This window comes from Cryptotermes secundus, unplaced genomic scaffold (genome assembly GCF_002891405.2).
Source record: "Cryptotermes secundus unplaced genomic scaffold, Csec_1.0 scaffold959, whole genome shotgun sequence".
In the NCBI taxonomy this organism is placed as follows: Eukaryota; Metazoa; Arthropoda; class Insecta; order Blattodea; family Kalotermitidae; genus Cryptotermes; species Cryptotermes secundus.
Window position 1 is genome coordinate 146661 of NW_019722440.1, and position 13192 is coordinate 159852.

Sequence of the window (13192 nt, forward strand, 5' to 3'; positions counted from 1 at the left end):
CGAAAAGTTTGGAGACCCCTGAGCTAGAGGACTGATTAATGATTCGTTAAGAGGCATAACATACAATCGCGGGAAAGGAGTGTAAGTCCTGGGTTTCTTCTCTGACCTTGGCTATTTATAGGGAAAGAACGTTTTAGTTTTTAAATAGACTTTTATACTAATAAATCTGAAAATAATTAATATTGTACAATTTCCCCTATTCCGTTTCCTGTTAACGATTTACATCTGTCGAAGTCAAAGTGAGAGCTACTTTACGACTGGCGGTTCACCGCCAATCAATTCGTCTTGGAGACAGACCCCTTGAGGCCCACTACCAGAGATTTTTTTCTAACTGAACTCTTGCGGTAATAGTCCTCATGTAACATCCTCTCTGACGGGAAGTTTGCTTTGTCTCTTACGAGACAAATGACAAGGTATCCAAGTACCCAGTGTTTTGGAGACGTAAAAATAGTATTTTAGTGTTTATATATAACCTAATCTATCACTTATGACTAGGGACCGGATTTTAATGCAAATGCATACTTCTTTCTTGCAACCAGAAAGTATGCTCGTTTGGATATATGTATGAATTACTTCATTTCTTAAATTTTGGACATGGTTTGATGGTGCATATAAACGCATATTTTGCCTGTTTTATGAATAAGCATTGTAACCGTTCCACTGCTGTGCTGCCTATTTAAATGTGATTTATGCTATTCATTTGGAATTTAATTGTTGAATGTAAGGACATGAACAAGTGTAGTGAGACTTAGGTCAATTCTTATATTTAAGAGCTAGCGTCTTCCCACGCTTACACCAAAAGCAGGGAGATGCCCGTTAAAGATTTATTATGGGAAAGTTACGTAAAGAATGGCTAAAGAAGTCTTTGTGAGTTCTTTACTTGACAATTTTCTATAAGCTATATATTTTAGCAGGGTGATGGGTTTACGACCCAAGCCACGCTATACATTCGTCACTTTTTTGACGGGAGTTCATTAAGACAGAATTTCTTCACCCCTTTGTAAGAGCTAAAGTGATTGGAGGAATGTCTAATTACAATACCTCTAAATTTTAAACTGACCAATCACGGAAATTTGAGTGTGCGATAGAAGAGGAACGCTGGTAAAATCCAGGAATTGAACGTCCGAGGAAGCGTCAGTTGTCAGCGTCAGTCAAAAACCAGGGGTCGAAAACCGGGAGTCGAAAGAACCAGACGTGAAGTCGAAAACCGGGAGTCAAAAAAACCAGACGTGAAGTCGGAAATCGGGACTCGAAAGTACCAGACATGAAGTCACATACATACATCTAGATCAGAAGTAACTTTGTAGTAACAAGCTGTAATGATAAAGTGTAATAATCTGTTGTGAAGTGTGAAACCACGGTTAGAAGTATAATAATAATATTAAAACAGGACGAGCTAAATTTAGAAGGTAGCAAACAGTCCAACAGTAACAAGTGTTTGATAAATTGTAAAATGAAAGTGTCGCAACTGATCAAGAGTAATAATAATACCTCTGACATTCAAGTGTGGTGGTGTTGCATAAAAGTGTCCTACCTGCCTTTCTAAGTGTGGCCCGTTAAGACCTTGAGACAGAGAACTCAGCTCTACCGCTCAGAACAACCTCACCCTTGTTAATCCTATCAACCCTGAGAAACTTAATCCTATAAACCCTGAGAAGTATAATCCTAACCCTGAGAAAATAAATTACGAAGAAATAGAAAGGTAGGTGGCGTCTTCAACAAGAAGGAGAAGAAGAGGGTGAGGAGGAGCAGTTAAAGAAGAGGCGCTTCCAACGAAGACGTCGCAAGGAGTCCACAGAGTACGGTTATAGCGTCATACTTTCGAAGATCTCTATTTATACTGCATATTTCCTTTTTAAAATGTTTATCATATATATTTTTTAATTTAAGTTCAAATTTTCAATCATGGTCGCGTGTATACAATTTTTCTTTTCCGTATTAGAATATGTTGCATATTTGACTCAACATTTCGTCATGATTCATGTTTCTGATGCAATACCCAGGACGGGACTTCCCCGATCACTCTACTCGTTACTTGCCTCATCCGCGTACCATCAAAGTGGCCGCGAAGAGATTAGTCGGAAGCGTTCACATGTAGCCGCTATCAACATAATACTATTCAACCGATAAGGGACTTCACTTATTTATTTCCGAAGTCTCCATGAGGTTCGTTACGCTTCTTCATTTGAAGTTGGAGACCATTCACATTTGTTGTGATTAGTCTGTAATTAAGTTTGTTTAGCTTTCTGTAGTCATGCCGAAAGTGAAAGTAAGTCAGAAAACTAATTAAGTACGGATAACGAAATTCTTGATTGCCGAGCGTGTGAGAAAACAGTTGGTTGTGAAAAACGCTATCAAGTGCTTCAGCATTTGAACACTAATGTACAGAAAGAGAATATTAAAATGAAATCCAAGAAAAGTGCTCCTGTTCAAAAATTGCTTAGTGAATTTTCTAATAATAGTTTTTCACAATTTTCCTTTTATTTATGCCAAGCCGTTTTAGTGGCAGATATTCCTCTGTGGAAACTAACCAGTTCTACTGTGATAAACTTCATAGAGAAGTATACACAGTGCAAAGTGCCAGATGAATCTACTATGTACAAAAATTACGTGAAGCAGTGTTACGATCTTACAATTGAAAGCATTAGAGATAAGATTCAAGATAATTTTGTGTGGGTATCAGTTGACGAAACACAGGATCCTGAGGGACGGTTTATTGCAAATTGTATAGATGGGTCCCTTAGTAAGAATGAACAATCTACCCGATATCTTCTTGCGGTAGAGCAATTTGAACCCACAAATAGCTCCGCAGTTTCCGAATTTTTTATCAATTCCGTGAATTTACTATGGCCGAATGGCATTCAGAGTGAGCGCGTATTGCTCTTTGTGACTGATGCCGCAAGTTACATGATGAAAGTCGGTACTGCTCTTAAATATATATTTCCAAATATGACACATTTGACTTGCCTTGCTCATGGGTTGCACCGTATTGCAGAAACAATTCTTGCAAATTTTCCGCTTGTTGACAAGTTGGTTTCTTCTGTGAAGAAGGTATTTCTTAAAGCGCCATACAGAAAGGAAGTCTTTAAAGCAGCAGCACCGAACGTTCCACTTCCGCCAGAACCAATTTTAACGCGCTGGGGCACGTGGCTGTGTGCAGCGAGTTATTATACCGAACATTTAGAAACAGTTAGGAATATCGTGAGTACATTTGATCCAAAAAAGTGCAGCATCAATTAAAATTCTCCAAGATGTACTGAAAAACGCAGAACTACAAACTAATCTTTCCTATATATCTGCTCACTTCTGTCATCTTCCATTCGCCATTTCTTCACTGGAGCCAAGCAATAGCAATACTACTTTGTATCAGTCGTTAAGTGTGTTCAAAAGCATTGTTTCCAAATTGAATTCGGTTCCTGGAAGAGTTGGTGAAGTAGTAAAGGAAAAAATACACAACATTCTTTAAAAAAATCCAGAATATGAACAAATCTGTGAAATTGAAGAAGAAATTTTAGCCGGTAAACGTACTGAACTACCAAGTAAAAAATCACTAACAGTGGAGCAAATAGCGGCTTTTGTACATGCGTCCCTAAGTTCCTGTGAGGTGGAAAGAAGTTTTTCCAGCTATAAGGACATCTTACTAGACAATAGGAGGCGACTAACTATGGAAAACCTAAAACATGTAGTAATTGTGAACTGCAACTGAAGAGAAGTTGGAAGTTCGGAGAGCTAAATGTGAGTACCATTGGTTTTTTTAAATTTGTAATGAAATGTGCTGGCTTTGTTGCATGATTTGTATTCAAGTATAACTTTTTATTGCAAGTGAATCATTCAGTGATTACATAAAATGAACTTGAATACTGATTTGTTGGTCTTAGAATAATGTAAAATCAATTTTAATATTTGGTATAAATTTTGATGTGCATATTTTAGTGCATATTTCGGAAGTTTTTCATTCATTAATGCATACATATTTAAGGGATTATTAGGGCATAAAAATCCGGTCCCTACTTATGACTAATACGGAAAAAGATACATCTCAAAAATAATTTATTTGCAGCAGAAGCAATCCAACTGTTACACTGTCTTCGAATTTTAAAGAATTCACAAAACAAAAATAAAACTCCGTGGCTTTAGTCCGCAAGCGAACTATACGGACCGAGCGACCGCCGCTTGTCGGCGAAGATAGTCACTACGTACCAAATTTTGTCGAAACATGTATTTTATATGGATAAGTGAATTAAATGGGCACGCTGTAGCGTATTTGGTTGAGGCACTATGCTACAAGCCAGAAGGTATTGGGTACGATTCCCGATGAAGTGATTGGATTTTTCAATTGACCTAATCCTTCCAGCCGCACTATGGCCCTGGGGTCGACTCAGCCTCTAACAGAAATGAACACCAGGACTCTTATTGCGGAGTAAAGGGCGGCCGGTGCTTAAACCTGACAACTTTACCGACAACTGTTTTACATTTTTACCCTGTATTTAGATTAATGCAAGTATTGCTGTTAGTACGAAATTTTGTTAATATTCGTGTTTCCAATTCAGATAGCCTTACATTAACATTAATTCCGTACTTCCGGATTCTTAAGAAAAATTCCGATGTCGAAAATTTTCCGTCTAATCCAAACATATCCTTCTTGGAAAAGTTTCCCTGTATAGGCTTATGAACGCGTCACGGGCTTACTGCATCATCGTTAATTTTCATTAATTTCTGGTCTTTGTGATGACAATGCCGGTAGCGCATTTTTTGTAGTATCGTGACATCGTGGCTAAGTTATAAACGACAAATACAAAGATGTGTTTAATTAGGCACCACGGCATGTAAAGGTATGAGTGAGTGGATATATAGAGAGTGGCCACAATTTATGCACCACATTTCAAGTGCACGCAAAACACAGAGTATATGAAATGGAGATACTTGGTTTGCTTCGCTTGAAAGAACATGTCAAGTTCAACAGGTCTGAATAGCTCGCAGAATGTCCATTTCATGCTGCGTGTTTTCCAGCAACTGCATTGTTGATTCGTGCAATAAGTTGAACAACACTGCCAACCTTAGGATGGAATGTCTGATCCTTTACTCATTCCCAAAAGAAAAAATGCAAATAGGTTATATCGGGGAAACGAGGGGCGAAGGGATTGATCCGTCCCAACCAATTCATTTGTTTTCGAAAGTTTTATTCACAGAATATTTCACTGTAAGTCCTCAATGTCGAGGGGAACAGTCGTGTTGGAAGAAGACATTTGGTTGATGGTGTGGAATCTGTAAGGCTGCAAATATTTCAAGTAAATCTACATCAGTTGCACAGTTCATGGTCTTGAAAGAAGATTTGTCCCGTCACCTCATGACGAGAAAGGGCGCAATACACATTCAACTTGGGACTTCGCTTGATGGACTGTCTTCCAGATGCTTGTTCTCCATATTCCCGACGGTAACGCCTTTGAACACGAATAACTGACTTGAAGAGCAGACATAGCACGACTGCCGCTACAGTTCATCCTTGCCCACAGCCACTGAGTATCTGGTTCTGAGAGGCAAGGTTTCCCAGAATTCACTGCGCTCTTTCAAAAGCCCTTGGCCATGGTGCAAACCATCATGAGCGATCCGAACGTAATCGAGCACTTCAGGCGAAGAAACGGGTTTCCATGTGGGCGCAGGTTCCCTGTTAGACACAAACACAAATTTACAACGTTATAGCATTCTTCTCATGATATCACTTCTTGACGCTGACGCTATGTAAGCGGGGACTGTTTCCTAATTTATCGGTACTTATTATTTGATTTATTGCTAGTGGCGTGGGACTAAGACCCTTGTACTGGGCCACTTCTGACCTATTGTGCCAGCCCCAGATGATAGGAGAGGGTGATTGTGGAGCAATTGGTGCAATGAAGATTGGCAGGGGAAACCGAAGTACTCGGAGAAAACCTGCCCCAGCGCCACTTTGTCCACCACAACTCCCACTTGGTAAGACCCGGGATCGAACCCGGGTCGACGCGGTGGAAAGCCAGCGACTAACCGCTTGAGCTATGGCGCGGCCATCGCTGCTTAACTTGTGATTCAGCACTACTTGTATGGCTCTACAGCCTTTATGGACCTTGGTCGCTTTTTCAGTTTCTTAATCTACACAGAGTCGGTCCTTGGACGGGCGATCAATCCGTCGCAAGATCTCTACCTAAACATAGAACAGCACAAACGCACAGACATCCATGCCTCGAGTGGAATTCGAACCTGCGACCCCTATGTTCGAGCGAGCGAAGGCAATTCGTGCCTTACACCGCGCGACCACTGTGATCGCCGTTTTATCACTATTACTTTATATTAACTGAAGCAACTTTCAGACGACTAAGTTCCTCATCTTAATTTAAAAGTTAATTGGTTCTGGAACATAAGGCCGTGTGGTCCATTAACAGCGAACCGACGTTTGGGAGGAGCCTTTAGCAACTAGTAAGAAGGGTTCTGCGTGCAGGTTCCGTCTCCACTGCACAAGACGTACCCACTGCGAGCGAAGTTTGTCCACAGCGCTGTCATCGTCTCCACCATGCGTTCGTCCTCTGCTGTCAGTTTAGAATTGCGAAATATGACATCCTGAGGGAACAGATACAGCACGTCGTCCAGATGAACAGGGCCTGAAATTCAAAGTAAACTCAGTGCCGACCCATGCCCAGTAAGCAGATTTCATAACAAGAACATAAATGGGCCAGCAAGAGCCGAGGCGAGGGGCTTACGGAAGTGCTGGAGCCACATTCTCATGACGTCAGCCACTTCAGCGCACAGTCCCTCACACGCGTCCTAACATTAACTCCTCATGACGTCACGACTCTGAAGCAGCCTATGTCCCTCACACGCATCTTATTATTAACTCCTCGTCTCTTGTCTCCGTCCTCCAACGGACGTTCCACAAGGGCATTGAAGTGGGATGAATATTGTAATTATGCATTACGTGGGATGGAGGTATAGCTCCACAGGCACTAGATGGAGGTGAGTGGCCGTATTAACCCTCGGGGAAACAGCTCCTGGAACCCGCTGGACTAGAGTCTGAACATTATGGATAACAGCCAAATCTCGTATCTCCACCGAGAAGCGAACCCTGATTCCTTGGTCGTCTATCCCGTAGCCTAGTCTCTATGCTAATTGAAGTTTGTTGCTGGCACCACGTGTCTATTGACTGAGATTGGATCCTCCTAACGGATCCAGCTGAGTAGAAACCTGAGGAAGGGAGCAGATCCAATCCCCGAAATGGAATGTTTTCTTTTAGCATATTGGCCGGTGGTCTAAGTGCAGAAAGTCATTAACAGTAAAAGAGTAACATTTCTGCACCTTCCCGGAGTCAAGCCATGGGAGAACATACGGTTGTGAGACGTCGAGGCTCAAATTTTTTCATCCAACCCATAGCCATTCTCTCTGCTAACTGAATTATCCTGAGCAATACCACGGCATGGAAGAAAGAGTACGTTTCAAGATCAGGTACAGTGCGTGAAGTAATGTGGTGCATGCAACCTACGCCGCTCCTATTCTCTGAAACGAATCGGTTACGGTAAAGGTAAAGGAAGGTAAAGCTATCCCTGCAACAGGGCCTGAAGGCCCATAGCGTTGTGAGACGTCGAGGCTACCATAGTTTCTTTAGACAATCAGCGGTAAATTTGTCGGCCTTACGCGCCGGCCATCCTTTATCACCCCATGAAATTTACTTGCATCGGCTCTGAGTTGTTGCAAATGTTTGCAGTTTCACATACTGTAAGCACTCACCATAATTAGCGGTCGAATTCATTCCCACGGTACTGAAACTGTTTTTTCCGCGATAGTCAAATAAGTAATAATAGACTTGCTCCCCTCTCTTAGAGTGGAGTCTGGCTGCTGAGTTCGTCCCGACCAAGAAAAATAAATCCGTAATCATCTGCAACAGAAGAATTCATCTTAACATATGTCTCCTGAGAGAAAGTGTTGATAGTATCTCAGCTGGAACAGTATACACACACTCCTCCCGAGAGAATATGTTGACAATTTCTCAGCTGGAATAGTATACACACAAACCTCCCAAGAGAATGGTTTGACAGTTTCTCAGCTGGAACAGTATACACACACCTCCCGAGAGAATATGTTGACAGATTTTTAGCTGGAACAGTATACTCTTACACACACTCCTCCCAAGAGAATGTGTTGACAGTTTCTCAGCTGGAACAGTATACACACACACACACACACCTCCCGAGAGAATGTGTTGACAGTTTATCAGCCGGAACAGTATACACACATTCCTCCCAAGAGAATGTGTTGACAGTTTCTCAGCTGGAACAGTATACACACAAACTCTTCCTGTGAGAATATGTTGACAGTTTCTCAGCTGGAACAGTATACACACACCTCCCGAGAGAATATGTTGACAGATTTTTAGCTGGAAGAGTATACACACACTCCTCCCAAGTGAATATGTTGACAGTTTCTCAGCTGGAACAGTATACACACACCTCCCGAGAGAATATGTTGACAGATTTTTAGCTGGAAGAGTATACACACACTCCTCCCAAGTGAATATGTTGACAGTTTCTCAGCTGGAACAGTATACACACACCTCCCGAGAGAATATGTTGACAGTTTCTCAGCTGGAACAGTATACACACACACCTCCCAAGAGTGTTTTGACAGTTTCTCAGCTAGAAAAGCATACACACACACACCTCCCAAGAGAATGTGTTTACAGTTTCTCAGCTGGAACAGTATACACACCCACCTCCTGAGAGAATTTGTTGACAGTGAAACTGTACCGTTAATTAATATATACCCCAGACCCAATATATTACTGTTCCAATGTGACATATGTGTATGTTTGTGGTTAAGATCTTACTTGAAGTATCTCAGTTTCGCTTCCAGTACAGAAAATATACCACAACTGAATTATCTGCAGATATTATAATTGTATTTGTTTTATTCTTTAAATTTAAATTAAGTATACCAATCCCTATGCGACTGCCTGGGCTTGAGGGGCTAGTTTTGTTTAGGTTGCTCAAGAAATTTTAGTATAACCCCATAGCTGATCGGCCCTTATATAAAAGAAGGCCAGTTGATTGTATCTTGAAGCAGTTTAATCCAGTACACATCGTTGCAACCCCCTTATAAAACATTTTACTGCTACGTAGGCCGATTTCACTGAAATAGTCTCTTCCGTTCAGGTTTACAATGGAATGTTGCTCGTTTCCTCATCTCCCTCGTTCATGCTACATGTTCCACCTATCTATTTTCCGTACACTTAATTCATGAAATTATATTGACAAGTAATACATCTTATGAAACTCCTCATTATTCATATTTTCCATCCGTCTGTTTCTTCATCCCTTTGATTTCAAATATTCTCTTCAGCACTTTGTTCCCAAGAACTCTCAATTTGTGTTGATGACAGCAAATTTGTTACCCACATAAGACATTATACTGAAGTCAATCTGCTCTACAACCACGGTATGTCATATGTGCACGAAGACCAAAAACACTTACATCAGTTATACCAGAATCAGGTGCATAAGTAATCCGTTTGTCTCCGAAGTAGAACTTCTGGGCCTTCTGGGCGACCTTCTTGACGAGTGACTTGTCCTCGGGATTCTCAAGTAGCATTGTTATCACAGAATTTTCCTCCAGCTTGACCTTCGATTCATCTGGTCCGAATAAAACTGTAACGCAGAAAGAAAGCAGTAACTGTTGTTGAGTAGCTCAGCGTTCAAGTGGGAACAGGAACAGATGAGAGCTGCGGTGGGGACGAAGGAATGTATTGTGACATGTAGACACATTTCTAGGCAACTGTCGAAGTACACGCACAGAACATTGGAACCGGTGTCGCAAGAGGTGTTTTCTATGTGGTTCGCATATATCCATAAATCCATAAATATATATATATAGATATATAAATATATCCATAAATATCCATATCAATTGTAATACCGCTAAGGTTACGTACATGTAGATATAGTTTTTGGGGAAAAATCGGAATAATAGTAGCTAGACTGTAAGATTAAGAAACAGCCATGATGAAACNTAATCAAAAACCCTTTTGCCTTTAGACTTTTGATTGATATTAAGTAACTTAGAGTTCAGGGGAGGCTATCGCCGAGAGAGCGATGGCCGTGAGTGTGCGCTGGTTGCTGATGACGAGCATCTTCTTCCTCATCTCAAGTAAGTGAAACCATCTTCATATAGCCATGAACATTAAGTGTAACAGTGATAATTTTAAAGTTTAAAACCACAGGGAAAGATAGGCTAGATTGATTAGGTTCATCGGTGGTCCCAAGGCGTAGAATACCCGCCAGTAGGGTGACAGGAGGTAGAACCAACGATGACTGCAGGTTCATTATCCAGTGTAATACAACCGACAAACGTCGGCACAGTGTGTGTATAGTGTATATAACGACGTAGGTAAATAGAATAGGATAGGAATATGTAAGAGTTTAATTCAACCCAACATTTCCTTAAGTGTTACCCTCTTCCTTGACGACTCCAGGACCTCCCAACGCTCCGGCGAATTACGAGTTAAGCGAGGACAGGGACGCAAACTATGATAAGTTTACGAGATTTCTTGAAATAACAAGATGGTGGCAGCATACTAAACGGTGTGACAGAGCGGGATATTTCCCCGCCCTCTGTCATCACGGCAGAAGATAGGTGTAGCGGCGGCTTAAGAGAGGTACAGCGGCGGAAGCGGTGGAGGTACTTCCACGCTCCCCCCCTTCACGCCATAACATCAATAAACATGCATTCTTGACAACAGAAGAAAATGTTTTCATGGGGTCACTGCCGAGGGGTTATCTTGAAGACAATTGACGCTACAGGAGTTCAGTTGAAGGTTTAGCTGTGGAGTGTTAACCAGCGGGCAACGGAAGTTGAAGAATCTCCATTGCTAAGATTCGTTACCAGAAAACTTCTAGTGAAGAGTTGTTACCAAGTAGATACTAGTGGAAACAGACTGAGGAGACTTAGTGTTCTGTGAATTGTAATGTGGAAATTAGCAATACTATTACAGTTATTTGTACGTATAATTATGATCTGTGAGTGGACAATAAATCTATTCTTGGTTCTTGAGCAGGGCATGTAGCACGAATGGGGGGATGAAGAATGCGTATAGGATATTGATGGGAAAGCCAGAAGGAAAGAGACCACAGGGAAGACCAAAGCTTAGGTGGGTGGACAATATTAAAATGGATTTAGAGATATAGGATGGGATGGTATGGATTGAATTGACCTGGCTCATGATAGGGACCAGTGGAGGTCTCTTGTGAACACGGTACTGATTCTTCGGGTTCCATGAAATGCTGGGAAATTCTTGAGTAGCTGCAGAATTGGCAGCTTCTCAAAAAGGGCTCAGCTCCATGAGTGATATATATGGATACCACTCTGTTCCACGCCAGTCTTCTGAAATCCGAAATTTTGCGTATTTATTTTTCGAAAGAAATGCCACAAAGCAACATTTGAGACCTGTTTAAATCTTTTGTGGGGACATCCCACATAGCACGCTCTTTCCACCGGTCTTTTAGACAACACTCACTCCTTAGTGAATATCGCATTGCCAGTCACAGCCAGAGTCAGAGTCAGGGTAATGTTACAACTGACCGTCAGTCAGTCTGTCTGTCTTGGTGTCGAGCCCCAGCTGGGGCTCATGGCAAGATATTTCTTTTTGAATGAAAGTTAGTGTCTTGTCTATGTGGGACGCCGTCTCTGACGAGAGGTCGGGTCTGTCATTTGTCAGTTAGTCTGTATTAATATGTCCACTGTCTGTATTTACATAAATTTACAATACACACTTATTTCTTACTTTTATGTACAATATATACAAGGCCTCTGTCAGTCCAGGCTCAGTACAGCAGATTATGCCCTATTTCTAGCAGTATTCGCTACCACGGCAGTCTAGTCACTTGAACGGTCGTATGCTTGACCGCCGCCAAGATTAAGCCTCTTATACTTTCTGTGGTGGGCTTCGCCTTGTCCGATGTTGCGAATATTCTCATTCTCATGATTTTGTATGACTTCTGCTTGTTGCCTGCATAATTTTGTTATATAGTCATATCCGTACGGGATTTTGAATGCCATGTGCAAATCGCGGACCGGTGTGCGCCTCGGAAAATTGCCAATGGTGCGCAGAACCTTGTTTTGTAGGCGCTGCAATTTCACTAGATGGGTGTCTGCCTCAAACTCCCAGGTGGGACTAGCATAAGTCATTACGGATCTAATAAGAGCTTTGTGGAGGGTCAGTTTAATGTGAGCGATTAATCGCTCACTTTTGAATAGGGAATATACTCTAATGAATGTTCTGAAGGCCTTGGCTTCGATCATTTCTATGTGTAATCTCCATGTCACTCTCTTATCTAAGATTACACCTAGATATTTTGCACTACTTACAAACGGAATTTTTCTTCCATTTAGAGTAAGACAAGATTCAGGCGGTCGACGACCACAATAGAAGTAGACCCCCCGAGTCTTATCTTCATTAATTTTTATATTCCAGCGCTCACACCATGTCTCCATTGAGGTGAGACCGCGCTGGAGTTTTCTAACAATAAAACCCTCCTTGCGATCTGTCGCATATAGACAGGTGTCGTCCGCAAAGAGGGCCAGGTGAACACCATGTGTTTGGGGGGCATCATTTACATACAAATTGAAAAGAGTAGGGAAAGGACAGAACGTTGTGGCAACCATGTTTACATTTCCCTTGGCGTTGACATTTCGCCTTCAACCGAGACCCTGAATTTACGTTTAGAAAGAAAGGACCCAATGAGTTTGGTCAAACTGTTCGAGAATTCCAATTTTGATAACTTATACCGCAATCCTGAGTGCCACGTGGTATCAAAGGCTTTTCGAATAGTTTTCCTGTCGTGGACAGGGGGCTGATTGGACGTAAATTTTGAGGGAATTTCGGGTCTTTAGCGGGTTTGGGTAAAGTTATTACTTTTGCTTCCTTCCATGTACTTGGAAAATGAGAGAGCATAAAACAATAATTAAATGAATGGGTTAGATGAACCAGTGGTCGCCTTGGAAGGTGCCTGAGGCATTCATTTGGGATGCCATCAATTCCACAGACCTTTTTTAGTTTAAGAGATTTTATTAATTTCTGTACGTCACATGGTCTGATCCTTTGAGGAGGGTTCTCGTCTACGGTTTCCAGCAGAGCTTGAACTCTAGCCTCCACCAGCTGTTCATGGTTTTCGTCGCCCAG

The 13192-nt window shown here is 41.7% G+C and overlaps 1 protein-coding gene across 1 annotated transcript in view; it reads right to left on the minus strand.

The window, feature by feature from the left end:
- Positions 1–5159: 5159 nt before the first annotated feature.
- Positions 5160–13192, minus strand: part of LOC111861508 (esterase FE4) — a 41116-nt gene continuing 33083 nt past the window's right edge. The window contains exons 8-11 of the mRNA XM_023846152.2: positions 9490–9662; positions 7750–7897; positions 6497–6629; positions 5160–5665 (exon numbers count right to left, since the gene is read on the minus strand). Of these exons, the coding sequence (XP_023701920.2) occupies positions 5491–5665; positions 6497–6629; positions 7750–7897; positions 9490–9662 (629 nt within the window). The 3' untranslated portion in view covers positions 5160–5490. The remainder of the gene's footprint in view (positions 5666–6496; positions 6630–7749; positions 7898–9489; positions 9663–13192) is intronic.